Source organism: Protopterus annectens, chromosome 9.part0 (genome assembly GCF_019279795.1).
Source record: "Protopterus annectens isolate FY-2018-M chromosome 9.part0, PAN1.0, whole genome shotgun sequence".
Taxonomy (NCBI): domain Eukaryota; kingdom Metazoa; phylum Chordata; order Ceratodontiformes; family Protopteridae; genus Protopterus; species Protopterus annectens.
The window spans coordinates 570,343,656-570,359,979 of NC_056743.1; the positions used below are offsets into that span (position 1 = coordinate 570,343,656).

At 42.1% G+C, this 16,324-nt stretch overlaps 1 protein-coding gene across 3 annotated transcripts in view; it reads left to right on the plus strand.

Annotated features, from left to right (window-relative positions):
* SLC23A2 (solute carrier family 23 member 2) overlaps positions 1-16,324 on the plus strand; it is a 1,130,684-nt gene that overhangs the window by 341,707 nt on the left and 772,653 nt on the right. For all 3 annotated transcript variants that reach the window (XM_044083095.1, XM_044083098.1, XM_044083097.1), the window contains exon 2: positions 7,114-7,409. In XM_044083095.1, coding sequence (XP_043939030.1) covers positions 7,302-7,409 — 108 coding nt within the window. In that variant the 5' untranslated portion in view covers positions 7,114-7,301. The remainder of the gene's footprint in view (positions 1-7,113; positions 7,410-16,324) is intronic.

The following is a 16,324-nucleotide window of genomic DNA, read 5'->3' on the forward strand; positions in this document are numbered from 1 at the left end:
GTCACAGTAAGCTGCCTATCGGGTGCTAGAATCCGCCACATAACACAAGCACTCTGGTCACTCCACGGCAAGTACAAATATGACACAGTCATTGTCCATGCCGGTGTGAACGACCTGAGACGTACCTCCCTGGACTACATGAAGAGAGACATAGAGGAGCTCTTTGATTATGTAGCCCAGGCAGGTATGACCCTGACCCTGAGCAGTGTCCTTCCTTCACCAAGAATGATGCCACAATATAGAGACAAGATGATCAGCTTTAACAATTGGCTTAATGTCTGGTGTCATTCAAAGGGGATCCAGTGTCTGTCTGCCTGGGATGACATGCTTGATAAGCCATGCTGCTTCGCAAGGGACGGCTTGCACCTGTCACCCCTGGGATTCCGGATATTGGCTAAGGCTCTTGCCACCCCCATAGTGCCTTTTTAGGCAAGGCTCAAATTCTAAACCTACCACCCTAGAAAACAAAAATGGGAAGAAACTGAGGGTAATGCTGCTCAATGCCAGAAGTCTAAATCTCAAAATGCACGCACTCGAGACCCTTCTCAGTATGGAGAACATCGATGTCTGTGCTGTAACTGAAACCTGGTTCAAGGCTCCTGAGAGCACCCCAGCACTATTAGGTTTTACCTCATATCATGCGTTCCGGCCCCAAAACCCGGACCACACCACAAAAGGAGGGGGTGTATCCATATTCATAAAGGATACCCACACCTCCAAGTTGGTGGCAACGCACAAAGCTTCGGAAACCATCCAGGTGCAACTAACCATAGGCAAAACTGCTCTACAAATTGTAGCATGCTACAGGCCACCCTCTCAAACTCAGGAACCCCACACAGCCTTCCTGAAGACACTGGAGGGTATAAATGTATCTCCAAACACCATCATATTGGGTGACTTCAACTACCCGAATATAGACTGGGAACATTACTCAAGCCCTGACTTTCTAGCCCAATGGTTCCTGGAGTTCATAAATTCAAATGCCATGGAACAGCTAGTCACTGTTCTCACGAGAGGAGAAAATATACTAGATCTCATTATCACAAACATGGGGACAAAATGCTCCACACCGGAAGTATATCCCTCATTGGTGAGATCTGATCATAAACTAATCTCACTGGAAATCCACATCCCGCCCCCACCCCAAACAAAGAAGACCACAGTGAAGAACTTCTCTAAAGCAAACTTCACACTACTCAAGACTGGTGTGATATCCTTCAAGGCCCCTGAGCCAGTGGAAACCACAACCAAAGCTGCGGAAGCCCTTACAAATGCCTTCTATGAACACCTCCAGGACTGCATGGATCAGGCAATCCCAAATAAAACCAAGACTCTTTCCACAAAGGGCAAACGTCCAGTCTGGTGGACCCCAGCCATTAACAAACTTTACAATAAGAGGAGAAAGCTATTACATGATAGAACAAAATCCATAAAAGGGAAGTCACCCTGATCATTATCAGTAAAAAATATGAGCACTCATAAAATCAACTAAGGCCAATTTTGAGAGAAAAATTGCCATGGATTCAAAGGACAATCATAAGGCCTTTTTCAGCTATGTTAGGAACCTGGGTGGAAACTCCCAGATATGCTCAGAATTAGTCCAAAATGAAACAAAAATCACTGAACCCACAGACATTGCCAACATACTGGCAGACAGGTTCAGTGCAAACTTCACCCCCCTCTTCCCCCCTAAAGGAGAGATAACTATCCCAGCAGAGTGTAGCCTCCCAGACATCTCAAATGCGCAGGTGAAAGCTGCTCTCTCTAAAGCTAAAAACACAGTATCAATGGGACCGGATGGTGTCCCCAGCTGTGTGCTACACGAGCTAAATGAGGAATTAAACCCGCACATAAGGCAGCTGTTTAATCTCAGCCTTACCACAGGATACGTGCCCAAGGAGTGGCGTATGGCAACTGTGGTCCCACTCCACAAAGGCGGTGCCTCTACAGACCCTGGTAATTACCGCCCCATAAGCTTAACAAGTCTAGTCTGCAAAGCTATGGAGAGGATCATAATGGAGCTCATAAACAAAGATATAGGGTACTTGCAGACATTGGACCCGACCCAGTTTGGCTTCGTCAAGGGCAGATCATGCCTTTTGAACTTGGTCGACTTCTTAGAAACAGTCACCAAGGCCATTGATGAGGGAAAGGCAGTCCATACAGCCTACCTTGACCTTGCAAAGGCCTTCGACACAATACCCCACTCGGGTATTGTAGAAAAACTTACCAGCTTAAATGTAAACCCATATGTCACAAGATGGGTTGCAAACTGGCTTAAGGACAGAACCCACAGGGTTAGAGTTGCTGGCGCTATGTCAGACTCCAAGCCGGTCACGTGGTGTCCCACAGGGCTCTGTCCTTGGCCCCCTATTGTTCGGCATCTACTTCTCAGAAGTACAGGCCAACATGGGAGGACTTTGGCTGACAAAGTTTGCAGACGACTGCAAACTGGGCGCCATAGTGGAAAGTGCATCGGACATGGATATCCTTCAGAAGGGACTCACGGAAACAGATAGCTGGTGCCAGAGCCATGGCCTGAAGTTAAACGCCAAAAAATGTATAGTCATACCCTTCGGGAAAAACAAGGTAACCCCAAACTACCATATAGGTGGCAATCCACTAAGCACAGAAGAGGTTATCAGGGACCTGGGGACCCAGGTTGACAGTGGCCTTTCTTTTGACACTCACATTGCTAAAGTGGTTAGAAAGACCTTCTACATTGCCCACCTGATCATGAAGGGATTCACATCCAGATCTAGTGAGGTCATTGTTCCCCTGTACTCTTCACTTATCAGACCAATGATCGAGTACAATGCCCCATTCGGGATGTATCTCACCCGACATCTGCAGCAATTGGGAGAGACCCCAAAAGTTCCTCACCAAAAGGATAAAGGGACTCCAAAATCTGTCATATGCTGCCAGATTGAAGAAACTCCAGCTCTATTCAGTTGCATACCATCTGCTCAGAGGTGACATGTGCCTGACATACAAGGCCATGTCCAACCCGGAATTAATGGACATGCTCCACCTCAAAAAATCCAAATCCACCAAAACCACTAGAGCAAGCGACTTAAACCTTAACATGGATATAAATAGGATGTGCTGGAGGGATAGATTTATCACTCAGAGACTCCCTATGCTGTGGAATAAAATCCCGATCCATGTGAGGCAGAGCACCTCGCTGGCTCTGTTCAAGAGAAATCTTGACCTGTGGATGGGAGATCGTAGGTTTATCCCGGGAATCATCTCTGTGTCACTGCTGGACAGAGGCACAACAAACTAATGGGCACAGTATTTTTTCATATAAGGGGTGGCGTAAGCCACAAAAATTTGGGCTAGGCTTATAAATGTCTTAGGGCAGATAGCCTAGTATAAACCTATGAACCTATGAGAGCACTCTGTTCTCAAGTTTGCTTCTCATAGTAAGACTTCTTTGCAGAAATTGCATGTCTTCCCTGTATATGCCAGGCTTTTTGCAAGGAGCTTCACTTGTCTTGCATCCCAAAGACAAATTATTAAAAGACATTGCATTCCTGTAAATAGCCAGTAACTGTGAATAGAGATTAAAACTGTATGTCATATAAGATGCGTGTTATGTTTATATCAGACTGCTCTGTACAGATGTTTCTGTTGAAAATGTATTTGTAAAGTGCTTGTGCTTAAAATGTAACTACAGTGTGCCCTACTGGAAGAAAACAGAAGTGTACATGCACTGTTGTAACTGTTTAAATGTATCTGTTTTAACAGAGGAAACTGGAGGGTTAACCTCAGTCCAGCAAACTTTAGAAAAATATCTGAAATTAAATTACTTTATAAGCTAGCTGACAGGTTTCACTGCAGCTAGAGAGACATAGTCTGTACTAGGAAGCTTTCTGTATTGTCTTTGGGGTGAACTAATAGCTACTTTGGAAGCATGAAGAAATGCAGTTGTTTTATGACTTCCATTACCTGCCAAAGATCTGAGCAAAAGCTCTTGTCTGGGTATTTTTAAAGGTAGATGCTAAATACTGCCAGCTTCCAGCAGTGGGGCCCGGGGGTTGCCTGGGAACTAGAAGTCAGATGACCAGAAATTATATCATACTGCAAGCTATCCAAGCAGTAATATTTTCGGTTTTGTTTTGAGAAGTCTCTCACTGAGACAGATCATTCTGCATTCTGTCTTGGACCTGACAGCAGCAAAAAGAACCATTCACCACATCTGCCTTGCTCTAAGTACATTCTTAGGGTATAGTAAGTCAGTTGGATACAGTCAGGAATATAGTGAAGCTTAGTTTAGATTTTGTTTTTCTTTATTTGTGTGAGCCTGTACTGCAGTGTTATTTTAAATGTTTCCTGTGGTTATGAACTCTGATGTCACTGTGAATATATATTTAGTATTGTCTTGCTTTTTTATTATTTATTAAGTATATTTAAACCTTTCATTGTGGCTGATCTGTGTAGAGATATTTAAGTTGTAAGAGTACTTGTATATGTATTTGGTGACACTGTGTAGGCCACTCCTAATAGCCTTGTTCTTGGTCAGACTATCATTTGTATTAATATTACACAGTAAAACTGGTCACTCTTTAAGGGCTTTAAAATAGCTGTCAGAGTGACTGGTGGCAGTGGACACTACCTTATAGTCTGGGCAGAAGGGGACATAGCTAGTAAACCTGTGTCAGCCTTTCCCAGATGTGTGTGTGTGTGTGTGTGTGTGTGTGTGTAAATCGAACCTCAGAGAGTCTCAGCTACTTGGGCAAGGGCATGAAACACTGGTTGGACAGAGCGGGTGCTGGAGGTCTTGGCTTGGTTACTCAGCTGAGATCTCAACTCTATAATTGTGCCAGTGCGGTGTCTTATTGGGGATCTGGAGGAAGAGGGAGAAACCGGCCTTGGACTGACTGTGATCTCTGTGTGCTCTTAAGGGAAATTGCACTTGATGCAGAGAGCTGCATCTGGAAATACTGTGTGTGTACCTATTATCCTCCCAGTGAATGTCACCCACGGTAGCCAGTGGAAAGGATTGAGGCTCCTTGATTACTGGTCCAGTGGTGGGTCGTCACAACCATCTTGAGTCTCAGGAGCTGCAAGTTTACTGTGAAGAGACAAGCCAACTGTGTTGTTACAGATGTCTGCACAACTTAATTAACCTGACATATTTGCAATTTGATTCTAAAAAGTTATTTTTTATAGTTTTGCCCTTAGTGATATTTAAGTAGTGTTGTAGATGCAAGTGTAAAACATTTTATAGTATTTTAGGAAGTGGAACAGATCGTCATTTCCATTTAATTACAGAAATGCAAGCCAAATGTGAGGATATGTTTCTTTTTCTGCTCTACTTTTGTTAATACCTGCCTACTTAAAAGTGTATTGTCATACTCGGCAGCTTACCCTTTTAACATTAGTCTACATGAAGAATAAAGCACCATTAAGCATTTTCTCTCAGTTGGCAAACATTTTTATTACAGCATTAATTTTAGCCAGCAGTTTTTAAATTCATTTTCACCACACTGTTTTAGATGAAAGTTAAAGATGGTGTTTAACTTAAGTGACATCAACTCATTGAAAATGGGAATGTGTCCATACGCTTTAATGTACGCATTTTCACTAGCGCAGAAACGTGTCCTATAAAGTCCACAGAAGAGCCCTTAGCTGACATCATTGAGGGAAATTCTAAATGTATTTGGGCCGTGGATTGAATAAAAATGTAACAAATTTTTATTAAAAACACAGCCCAAATAAATTTGAAGTGACTAGGCAAAATATGACCGTTAACTTTATTATCTGCTACGATGCACTATTGAAGTGTGACAATACAGTTTAAATCCCTTTCCTTCTGTCATAGTGGTACCCCCACCTTTTCTGCTTTTCCCTTGGGTTTTCATTCTTTTGTATGTGCTGTTTGACCTTTAGTTCTGTTTACTAAAGTAGCTGTTTTATGTAGTAGTAATTTTACCTTCATAAGCAATAAAAGATCACATTCTTCTTTTGAAGTATTACTGCAAAACCAAGATAAATTGAGAAAGTTTGTAGCTTCCCCACATAAAGCACTTTATTTTATATTTGGGAAGTGATGTTGCAGTGTAGCATGGGGAGGTAGTGTACTTACAAGGTGCTTTTCACTGAACCAATCACAAGTCTGCCTGTTGCTAGCTTCTTTGGTGAGATTTCATGGCACTTGATACAATCATGTGTACTGAATAGTTTAAAACAACCAAAAAAGTCAGTTTCTAGTGAAAACACAACTCCAAAACCAAAAATACTAGTGTACCAAAAACACGTGTGTGTGGTCAGCCTGGTTCCAGTATTTTTGGTTTTGTACTGAATAGTTATCAGACTAGAAGATGAAGCACCATAAATGGTTATTACAGTAATATTATACACATTTTGTAAATGGTTATTACAGTAACATTACCCACATTTTGTTCCCTATTACTCAATCTGTGCGGTTCAAACTATATTTCAGCATTGTTAGAGTGCTGCTCTTTTACGGTGTCCTGCCACTAGCTTCTCTCTGTGTATAATCCTGTCTCTTTTTCCTCTGGGATGAACCAGTGGATTTTTTTTTTGTCCTTCGCTTGGTTTGCTGGATGTTCTCTCTTTTCATAAGAGAAAAGCAAGAGCTTTTAGGCGTGCTAAGACATATTGTGAAGGATTTACTGAATAAAGTTACTGTTGTTGTCTTCTTACTGTTTTCTGGGATGGCATTTGTAGAAAACATGCTAGCACACGTAGTATAGGAGTATGCAGCTTTTATGAGGCTTCTTTGGTGTCTCTCTTGCAGGATAAGAATGTTTTTATGTTGCCATCATGAATCTGATATGCTCTCTCAGCTGGAGGACTGTACCCTCTCCGGACACTTACCTTTTGCATTTACTGGTGGTACTGCTCTACTGTTGTACCGTTTAACTGTCAAGCAAAATGTAGTATTTGAAGTGTAGTAGCATTTTAAAATGTCTTGCACCTTACTCTGTATGTGTTTTCCTTTTTAGAGATGATTGCTTCATTGTTAAAATATACGTGACAAGTTAATTACAATAGAGTTGCTCTTAGAAGAGATACATGATACTGTAGCAGGTTCTAGCAGGTTAGTTGTCTAATGTATAGTTTTTTTTTCTTTTTAACCTACAGGTGTTATGGAAGTTTACTTAAGTGACACCATTTGACCATTTATGATCATGCTTCTGGTGCAATTCTGACAGCAAAAAATACTGCCTTTCAAGAAAAAAAGGGATCAGCAGACACTCCTGGACCTCTGCAGTAGTTTTACTAGATAAACTCCAGCTTGACTACATTTACTTTATTTTTCTGTTGCTGCAATGGGTGTTGGCAAGAATAACAAGTCAAACTCTTTGGATAGTGGAGGTTCTGCTGATAGTCCATATGAAGATGAAACCAAACATCCGCCTTCCTTTTTCCCTATACCGGTAAGGCCAACGTTTACATCTTTTTTCAGTAATAGATGGTCCTGTCACCGTCTGCAGGTATAAAAACAAATGACTGAAGCTATCCATGCCTGATTATTGATTGTACCATTTGATGTGAATGTGTCAGGTGAGTTATGGGCAACAGTGGTTAAAAGAGGATATTAATTCTAATGTTAGTTTCTTTTCTTTCAAAATGGATTAGTTCTTAGCACTGCTGTAATCCTTTTAAAGCGTGGAAAAAATGTGGAAAAAGTGAGGTCAGAATATTGTCCTTGTTGTGATTCTGACATCCTTCAAAATAGAGATGTAATGAATGTCTAGTTAAATGCCACCCCCTCCTATCTGTGTTTGTGGATCTTCCTTTGAGACTATCTTTGCAGGAGATTGTAATAAGATATGTACGAGCACACACTAGGTCCTTTTCTGTGCCTTCTTCTTTTCTAGATTTCATGTATTTAGGATCTTTATGGGATGTAGTGTGTACACCCGTAAAATGTAATTCCACAGTGGTGCATATGGATAAAGAGCTGCTTGCTTAAATTAGTGATCCTGGCACTGGTCAAGCTGATTAACAACAGACTAGTTGTTCCCCTTGTTGGAGACATTGTCAGTCCTGTGAGAGACATATGGCAACGTTTTATAGTCTGAGGTCCAGCTGTTGTAGGACACTTTGAAACTGTAAATCACTGCAGCCCACCAAATTTTCCTTGCAGTGCTGATGGGTTGGTGTGTAGAAACAAATGCCCTAATGTGAACATTCTAGACCTATGCTTTGGCAGGACTGCTAGCTGACCAAGTCAGAGCGGGAACAACTTGCTCTGTGTACTAGGTTGATGGACTCGTCATCAGCAGCATTTTCCTGGACTCAACCAGCAGGTTATAAGTTGTGCCACTGCAAGTGTATAGAGTGGGCGTGGTACATGTCTTTTTAGGGTGACAGATGTGCTGTGGCCAGTGGGAGAAATGGAAGGGTATTACTGATTTGCTGACAGAGGAGATGTAATGGTCAGAAGGCCAAGGATAGTTGTGGGGGGGGGGTATTTTGTTTATCGTACATTTATTTCTATGCATTTTATACCTACATGTGAGAAGTAGATATTTTATTTTACTTAACCTGAATTTCCTTTAAGCATTGTGTTGCTCTGTTAATTTTTCAGAGCTGTGGCTTTACACAAGAAAAAAAAAATCTAGTAATTAACGAGGTGGCAAATGATTAGCAGAATTTTTTAGTTTCATCTGCTTTGGAGTGACACTTTACCAAGGACTTGCCTTATTTATCTTTGTTTTAATAAAACCACTTGCTATCCCAGTAAGAAGACGTCTAATAAGTACTTGTTGACTAAAATAGGGAGTGGTCCATACTTTTAAGAGCATACTCATTGAAAGTCTGTTTCTTCAAATTAGGTTTATTTCCCAGTCATGGTGTGACCCAGAAGGATGTATATATTTGTAACAGGGAGGTCGGTGTGGGTGGCAAAGTTCCCATATGGAGGTGGGTCAGGGGAAGCAGTCCTCCATCCTTTTGCAAACCTTCCAAGTGTACCATTTCTACATGGAGAAAACTTGGCAAGAGACTTTTGACAAATTTGTCTTTAATGAAAAGGGCCAAACCTCTAAAATATTAGCAGTTACAGAATCTTGTAATACAAAGATGTTTAAGTGTTGAGAAACTTTCTTTCATGTTATCATTGTTATCATAAATATTAGGAAGAATACAGAGCTAAACTTTTCAAGGTGATGTAGGACCTTGTGACCTGTCTTCTCCATCACTGACCAAGACATACTTACCAGATCTTGGCAACTCTTCTCTGACCCAGTAACACCACTGACTGCTGTGACTGTTTTTAAAGCTGCTTTGTCATCTGATTTAGACATTAAGATTAAACCATTAAAGCCTTTAGCCATCTTGCCTGTAACAGTGTCTATCGGACCATCTTTGCTGACTTCACTCGAGATGAAAAAAAAGGTGGCGGTAGCTTTACTAAATGCCAGAAATCTTGCCAGTAAAATGGGCGATTTAGAAACTTTTCTCCGCTTGGCAGATGCTGATATCTGCACCATTAACAATATTATGGTTTAAAAGATTGAAAATGCACGTCAGTAATTTCAGGGTATAGCTCTTTTTTGTTGTTGCAGACTCAAGGGAATTTAGGGAGGTAGCTCACTCATTTTAAAAGAGCACCCAAAAACTAGAAACCAAGAAATCAAATCTGGTCTGGCATTTACTTGTACAATAATTAAGATAAGTTGTATTGAATTCATTATTACAGGACACTACTATACACTATTTATGTCCCAACAGAGTATGAGGATTTCCTAAATTGCAGACAATCCTTGTGGAGGATTTTAATTCCACAAATAAACTATGTAAACTATTCAGAATCAAATAAATATGCCTGAACATAAATATGCAGTATCTGGCATTTGAGACAGGAGATTAAGGCTATGAGCTGATACTTCCTGTGGTATAAGATCCTATTCCCTAAGCCTTCATTTGCCTACTCTTGTTACCTTGAGCATGTCACTTAACTGGACAGTGCTTTGGGACAATTGGGAATTTGGGCTTGGCTAATTAACAGCCTCCTAGACGAAAGCAGGACTGTTAGCCCCTGGACGGTTCGACCGCAATGCATTTCTATACAATTTCATGTATAAATTTATGTGTTGTACATGGGATTTTTTAGTGGACAGTTTGACCCCAAATATGTTCTATTAAGTACTTTATCATTATGTTATTATTTAATGAATTATTCAATAATACTGTTAATTTTTCATTGTAAATATATATATTTTTTACTTTAATATTTTTATTTAATTATTATATTGGTTAATATAAATATAACGCACAAACTTTTAACATGTAATAACTAGTGTTATGTTTTGACATATTATGGCTAATGTTACCTTATAACATACTTTATAACATTTTTTATAATAAACACATTTTTTATTTTATATTATGTTGATTATCGGTCTGTTACGTATTATAAATAAACTGGGTACTTTTCCGTTAAACCTCTACCACTTTCCACTGCTGTGTTTTGGCAGTATTTCGTTGGCAGTTTGGAACCCCTGCCAGTTGCCGCTATTTCTGTTTAGCCAAGCAGCCAGTTGCCGCTATTTCTCTTTAGCCAAGCAGACAGTGTATGGCATTCACATAGTGCAGAAGACCCACGAAACGACAGCAATGTCATCTTCAGTCCAGTAGAATACACTTACTTACTGGTAGAAGAAATGGCGGAAACAGAAACACTCTCTTTCTGTGGCTGCCTGCTGGGTGTAGTGAAGAAATTCATTTTTATGTTTTAATATTGTGGCAGCTGTTGGCTGATGCAGAAACACTCTTCTCTGGAGAGGGGGAAAGAAAAAGAGCTGTAATTAATTTGAAACAACCGTTTAAACATTTACGTGAAGCCATAAGCTTCGGGGCTCCCAGTTGATACCTTCCCTCCAATATTACAAAGGAAGGAAGCTGTTTTTTTTTTTTTTTTACAAAGTAGGTGCAAACTACAAATGGAATGGTGGACAGATACAGTAAGTCTGCCAAAACAAAGTTGATAATGTCGGCATACATTGAACCTGTACTGTGCATTGATAGTTTCACAATGATCAAAGTGTATTTATTGTCCACCATCCCAACTAGGCACATCACAGTCAGGATAGTACCCAATAAGGGAGGTCACTAGAATCTTGTTCATAGAAATGGTGTCTTCCAAAGAGATGATGTTCTGTAGTCCTATCTCGCCTTCATTCTTACATATGGGTTCCGAGCCACAAAGCTCGAAGTCTCTAAGTTGGCTCATGGCAAGGCAGATATCCCATAATGTACTAGTAAGAATCCCCAGATCTCGTTTGCCGCGTCTACAAGTTCAGAAGTGCTCTCTTTCTTGGCTGCGGCTAAGTTGGAATATTTTCTTATTCAAATATTTACAGTGATCTTTTTTGACTATTATAGTAAGTTTAGTATTAATAGCTTACAGTTGTTAACTTGTAGTAGTTAGTTAGTGTGTTTTTTTTTTTTTCTGAAGTTTTATTGCAGATTGTTGTTGTGTTGGCTGTTGCTTCCGCAGGCCTTCCTTAGTGGTATCCCTTCATTTCTGTGTGCTCGTTATAGCTAATTTTTATTAGGCATAGGTCCGTTTTTTAGTTAGGCTCTACTCTAGCCTTTGTCTGTTGCTTGCTTATTCTCTATCTCGCCTACCCCTCTGTTCAGGGCTAGGCCCGTTTAAATTAAAGGACCTAGTCCTCTATTGCCTTTCTCCCTTGTGTGTTTCCTCAGCAGGGCTAGGCCCGTTTAAGTTACAGGACCTAGTCCTCTATTGCCTTTCTCCCTTGTGTGTTGTTTCCTCAGCAGGACTAGGCCCATTTAGGTTAGAGGACCTTGCCTTCTCTTCTTATCTTTCTACTTTTATTTTTATTTTATTTATTTATTTTACATTTGTTAACTGGGTTAGTCTGGCTGAGCTTTTGGCTCATTTTCAGCAGAGACCCGGGGAGAAAAGCTCCTCAGGATTAGAAAACAATTTATTAAATTTTAGTAACATAGTAGTAACAATCAGCTATAGGATCTTACAAGCAAAGACCTAGAGATAAACAAAGCTCCTCAGGCAATTAAATTATACTGAGTATTAACAATTGGCAGACAAGTATGTGAGTTATTACAAACAAGGTTTTAAACAATAAACAGAAGAAAATGTGACTAGTTACAATATTATTTAAGCTGCTTAGAGCAAAATGAATTAATAGGCAGTGATTATTGTCTGTGATTGTTGTTGTGGTAGTATGTCTAAGGAAACTAAAGACCATAAACCTTCTGGTTTCAAAAAATGCCTAAAATGTTGACAAAAATTGCCCCTGACTGACGGGCATAGTATTTGTGTTTATTGCTTGGGAGACGTACATCTACAGGAGGCATGTACTTTTTCCATTCTTTTCTTTTAGTTCCCGGGTTCTCCAGGACAGGAAGAACAAATTGATTTTGAAAAGTCTCCTTAAACCTTCCTTTGAGGAGGATTTAGCTAGCTCTTCCTCTTCTTACTCCAAGTCTCCCTCGTCTAAAAAAGAGAAGGTCAAGTAGGTGAAAAGACAGCCTCTTACACCGACTTGTTAAATCAGGACCTCCAGAGAAAATTACCAAAATTGACAAGCCTTCTACCTCTTTGGCTCCTATGCCTTTGGAGCCAATTGAGGTTATTGATGTAGACTTTCCAGTTTTGGCCCCAAGTTTTTTGTAGCCGATAGCTGAATCCATACTGCGGAGCCGGTCAAGAGACTTATTACCAGCATCCCCGACACTTAGATCTCCGATTTTGCAAAGATCTCAATCCCCTGCTATGTCTTCCAGATCCTCCAGGAATCTTTTTAAGGAAGATGTCGAGAGGGTGGTGCTTAATCTCTTGAAGTCGTCGGCTCTAGCAGATTTGTTGTCGGCTCTGACCCAATTGGTTCCGGAGCTGTCTAAGGCCATATAACCTGCTTCTTTTCCTCCTCTGAGTCATGCTGGACTTTCAGAGCCACAGCTATCAGTGCCGTTTGTTGTGGAACCGTCGGTTCCAGCACCCCAACAGTCTGTCTCAGAGCCGAGTTCCACTCTGACACCTTCAGTGCCATCCCTGGTGTCTAGGAGCTGAAGCTACCAGTCAGCCCCAAACATCTTTGGTTCAAAGCTTGGCTATCGGTGCATCGGCTTGGTTGAGCTCGGATCTTACATCTGTCTCAGAGCCGATCGCTCCGGAGCAGAGGGCTACTTCTGCTTCCTCGGAACCGGTGGTGTCCTCTGAGCCAGAGAGATCTGCCTTTGAGATGATGAGGAGCATGCTGTCTAGATCTTTAGCTCTACACAAGGGTACTGATGAAGTTCCCCCTCAAGCGCCGACCTCTGTCTCAGCACCATCTCTCTCTCTCTCTTGACAGCAGAGACCTGCAGCCTCAGGAGTCTCCCTTGGGTGGCTACCAGTCTTCCGAGACCTCCCCAGAATACCCTTCTGAGGAGCCTCCTCGGAAGAGAACTTGCAAGAGGAAGCACGTAGACTCCCCTGATGAGTCCATCACCTCTGACACTGATCTCAAGGAGTCACAAGGGTCCCCTAGGTCGTTCTCTTGATGATATCTCCTTCGTAGATATACTAGAGATCCTGAAACAGAGATGTGGCTGGCCCAATGTCACCCCTTCTGATGAGGAGTCGGTGTACCTGAAGGCTTTCGGGTCTCAACCTTCAGCCTCTTGGGTGTCTCCACCTTTCGATGAGATGTTAGATTTGGTGAGTCGAAATGTGTGGGAAACTCTTGATGCCGTAGAACTAGTCCTCAGAAGGCCGAACAAATTCCTTTCAGCTCCTAGGGAAAAAGCGTTTCTAACCAAAGGTGTGCCTGTGTAGATGCCATGGTGGTGGCAGCAGCCACAAAGAAGGAAATAGCAGAAACTTCATCTGTCCACCCACCGAACAAAGAGTCTCAAATGATGGATAGATACAGGAAGCGTATTTTTTCTTCAGCGGCTTTTACACTCAGATCGTTGAATTTCCTCACCCATTTCACTAGGCTTCAAAGAGATCTCCTAAAAGAGCTAGGGAATACTCTCCAAGGTACTTTATCTGAAGAGTCCCCGAGAAGGTTACTGTTCAGTTGTCCACCTTAAACTCTATTGTTAACTCCTCCATGAGACTGATATCTTATGCAGCAGATGGAGTGAGCAGGGCAGTGAGTTCAGGAGTTTCCCTTAGGAGACACTCTGGGATGTGCTTATGTAACTTTGCGGAGTCCTTCAAATCTACATTTACCAATGCCCCATTTGATGGTTCCTCTCTGTTTGGACCAAAGGTAAAAGATGCACTCACCAGATGCGAGCAGGAATGGAAGACTCTCTCTGCCGTGGGAGTACATTTTTCTGTCCCTTCTAGACCATACCCTAAAGGTCAGAGAGGCGGAAAAATGTGGTTCAAGAAATCTCAGAGATTTTTCCCAGATGCACAGGGTGATTCTTCTCCAGAGGCAGAGGAGGAGGAAATTGTGGTAGACGTTGCTGTAGAGGCGGGGGGGGGGGGTCTGCAATACCAGGGTGACTGCAATTCCTTTCGTGGATGTCCCTATCAGCGCTCCTGAAGAGGGGCCCGACTGCGCTTCTCAGGAGCCAGTTGGGGGTCACTTATCTTTGTACCCAGATGCCTGGCACGACATCACACAATACAAGTGGGTACAAAAAATAATTTCCATAGGATACTCCATACCCTTCTCTTTTCCACCTCATCTAACCAAGAGAATCCCCGATGTTCCACCCAATCACAGGGATTAAGTAACTGTAGAAGTCCAAAAGTTGTTTCAAAAGAGAATCATCCAAACCGTCCCTGCAGACCAGATAGGATTTGGAACTTACTCCAGATTCTTTTTAGTGCCAAAACGAACAGGGGACTGGAGGCCCATCTTGGATCTCAGCAGGTTAAACGAATCAGTAAAGAAGTCCAAGTTCCGAATGGTAACACTGCAGTCTATACTCCCTCGGTTAGGGAAAGACAATGGAATGTGCTCCATAGACCTCCAAGATGCATGCTACCACATAAAAATAGACAGAGCATCAAGGAGTCATTTACACTTCTGGCTGGGAGCCAGTCATTACCAATTTTGTGCTCTGCCCTTTGGTCTCGCCACAGCCCCCAAGGGTGTTCAACAAATGCATGGTGGTAGTAACGGCTCACTTGAGATGTCTTTGATTCCAAGTGTTTCCATATCTGGACAGCTGGCTCCTGGCTGCCACCACTAGGCACCTACTTACTTCTACAAGCCAGGGATTCAACCATCCTAGTTTGCACTCAGCTAGGCATTACTATAAATTGGGGGAAGTCTGTCTTGTCGCCCTCTCAATATGTGACTTTTATAGGCGCAGAAATAGACACAGTCACAATGATGGCTTGCCTTCCTTCAGACAGAGTACAAAATCTAAGACAACAAATATACAGTCTGCTTCTCCAGCACAAGGTCAAAGCAAAGACAGTGCTCAAACTTCTAGGAACCTTGGCCTCTACAATAACTCTAGTTCTGCTAGCCAGACTACATATGATAATTCTACAATGGCTACTCTTTTCCCAGTGGTCTCTTCAGCAACTGCCTCTGTCTCATCCCATTTTAAAAACAGAATCTTGCAAAAACGACCTTCGTTGATGGATCCAGTCCAATCAACTAACAATAGGGGCACCATTCATTCCTCGCCAACCCGTTGCTACTGTGACAACGGACGCCTCCCAGATTGGGGGGGGGGCATTATCTAGGAAGGACAGTCCAAGGCACATGGCAAAAACATGAGGCTCACTTGCATATCAGTGTTCTAGAGGTGAGAGCAGTGCTACTAGCATTGCAAGCACTTCATGACTTTCTTCCTCTAGAGACACTCTAATCAGACAATATGTCCGTGGTATGGTATATAAACAAACAAGGGGGAACCAGATCCTTCCCCCTATGTTGAGAGGCTCTACATGTTTGGCAGTGGGCGATGTCTTCCCAACGCTTTCTAGTTGCAATGCATATCCCAGGGAGAACCAGTGTGATAGCCGACAAGCTCAGCAGGGCAGTCTTCATGCCTCACAAGTTCATAGGTAGGTACTAGGCTATCTGCCCAAAGGCATTTATAAGCCTATCCAGAATGTGTTGCCTTTCGCCGCCCCCTTAGATTAGTTCCCTGTGCCTCCATCCAGCAGAGCCACTTAAGTGATCCCCGAGGTAAACTTCCTGTTTCCCATCCACTCGTCAAGGTTTCTCTTGAAGAGTGTTAGTGAGAAGCTGTGCCTAATGTAGATTGGAATCTTGTTCCAGAGCATGGAAAGTCTCTGGGACAGGAATCTCTCCCTCCAGCACGTCCTATTTATTGTTGTGGTGAGGTTTAGATCCCTAGAGTGTGTGGCTCGAGGAGATATGGTTTTCTTTAG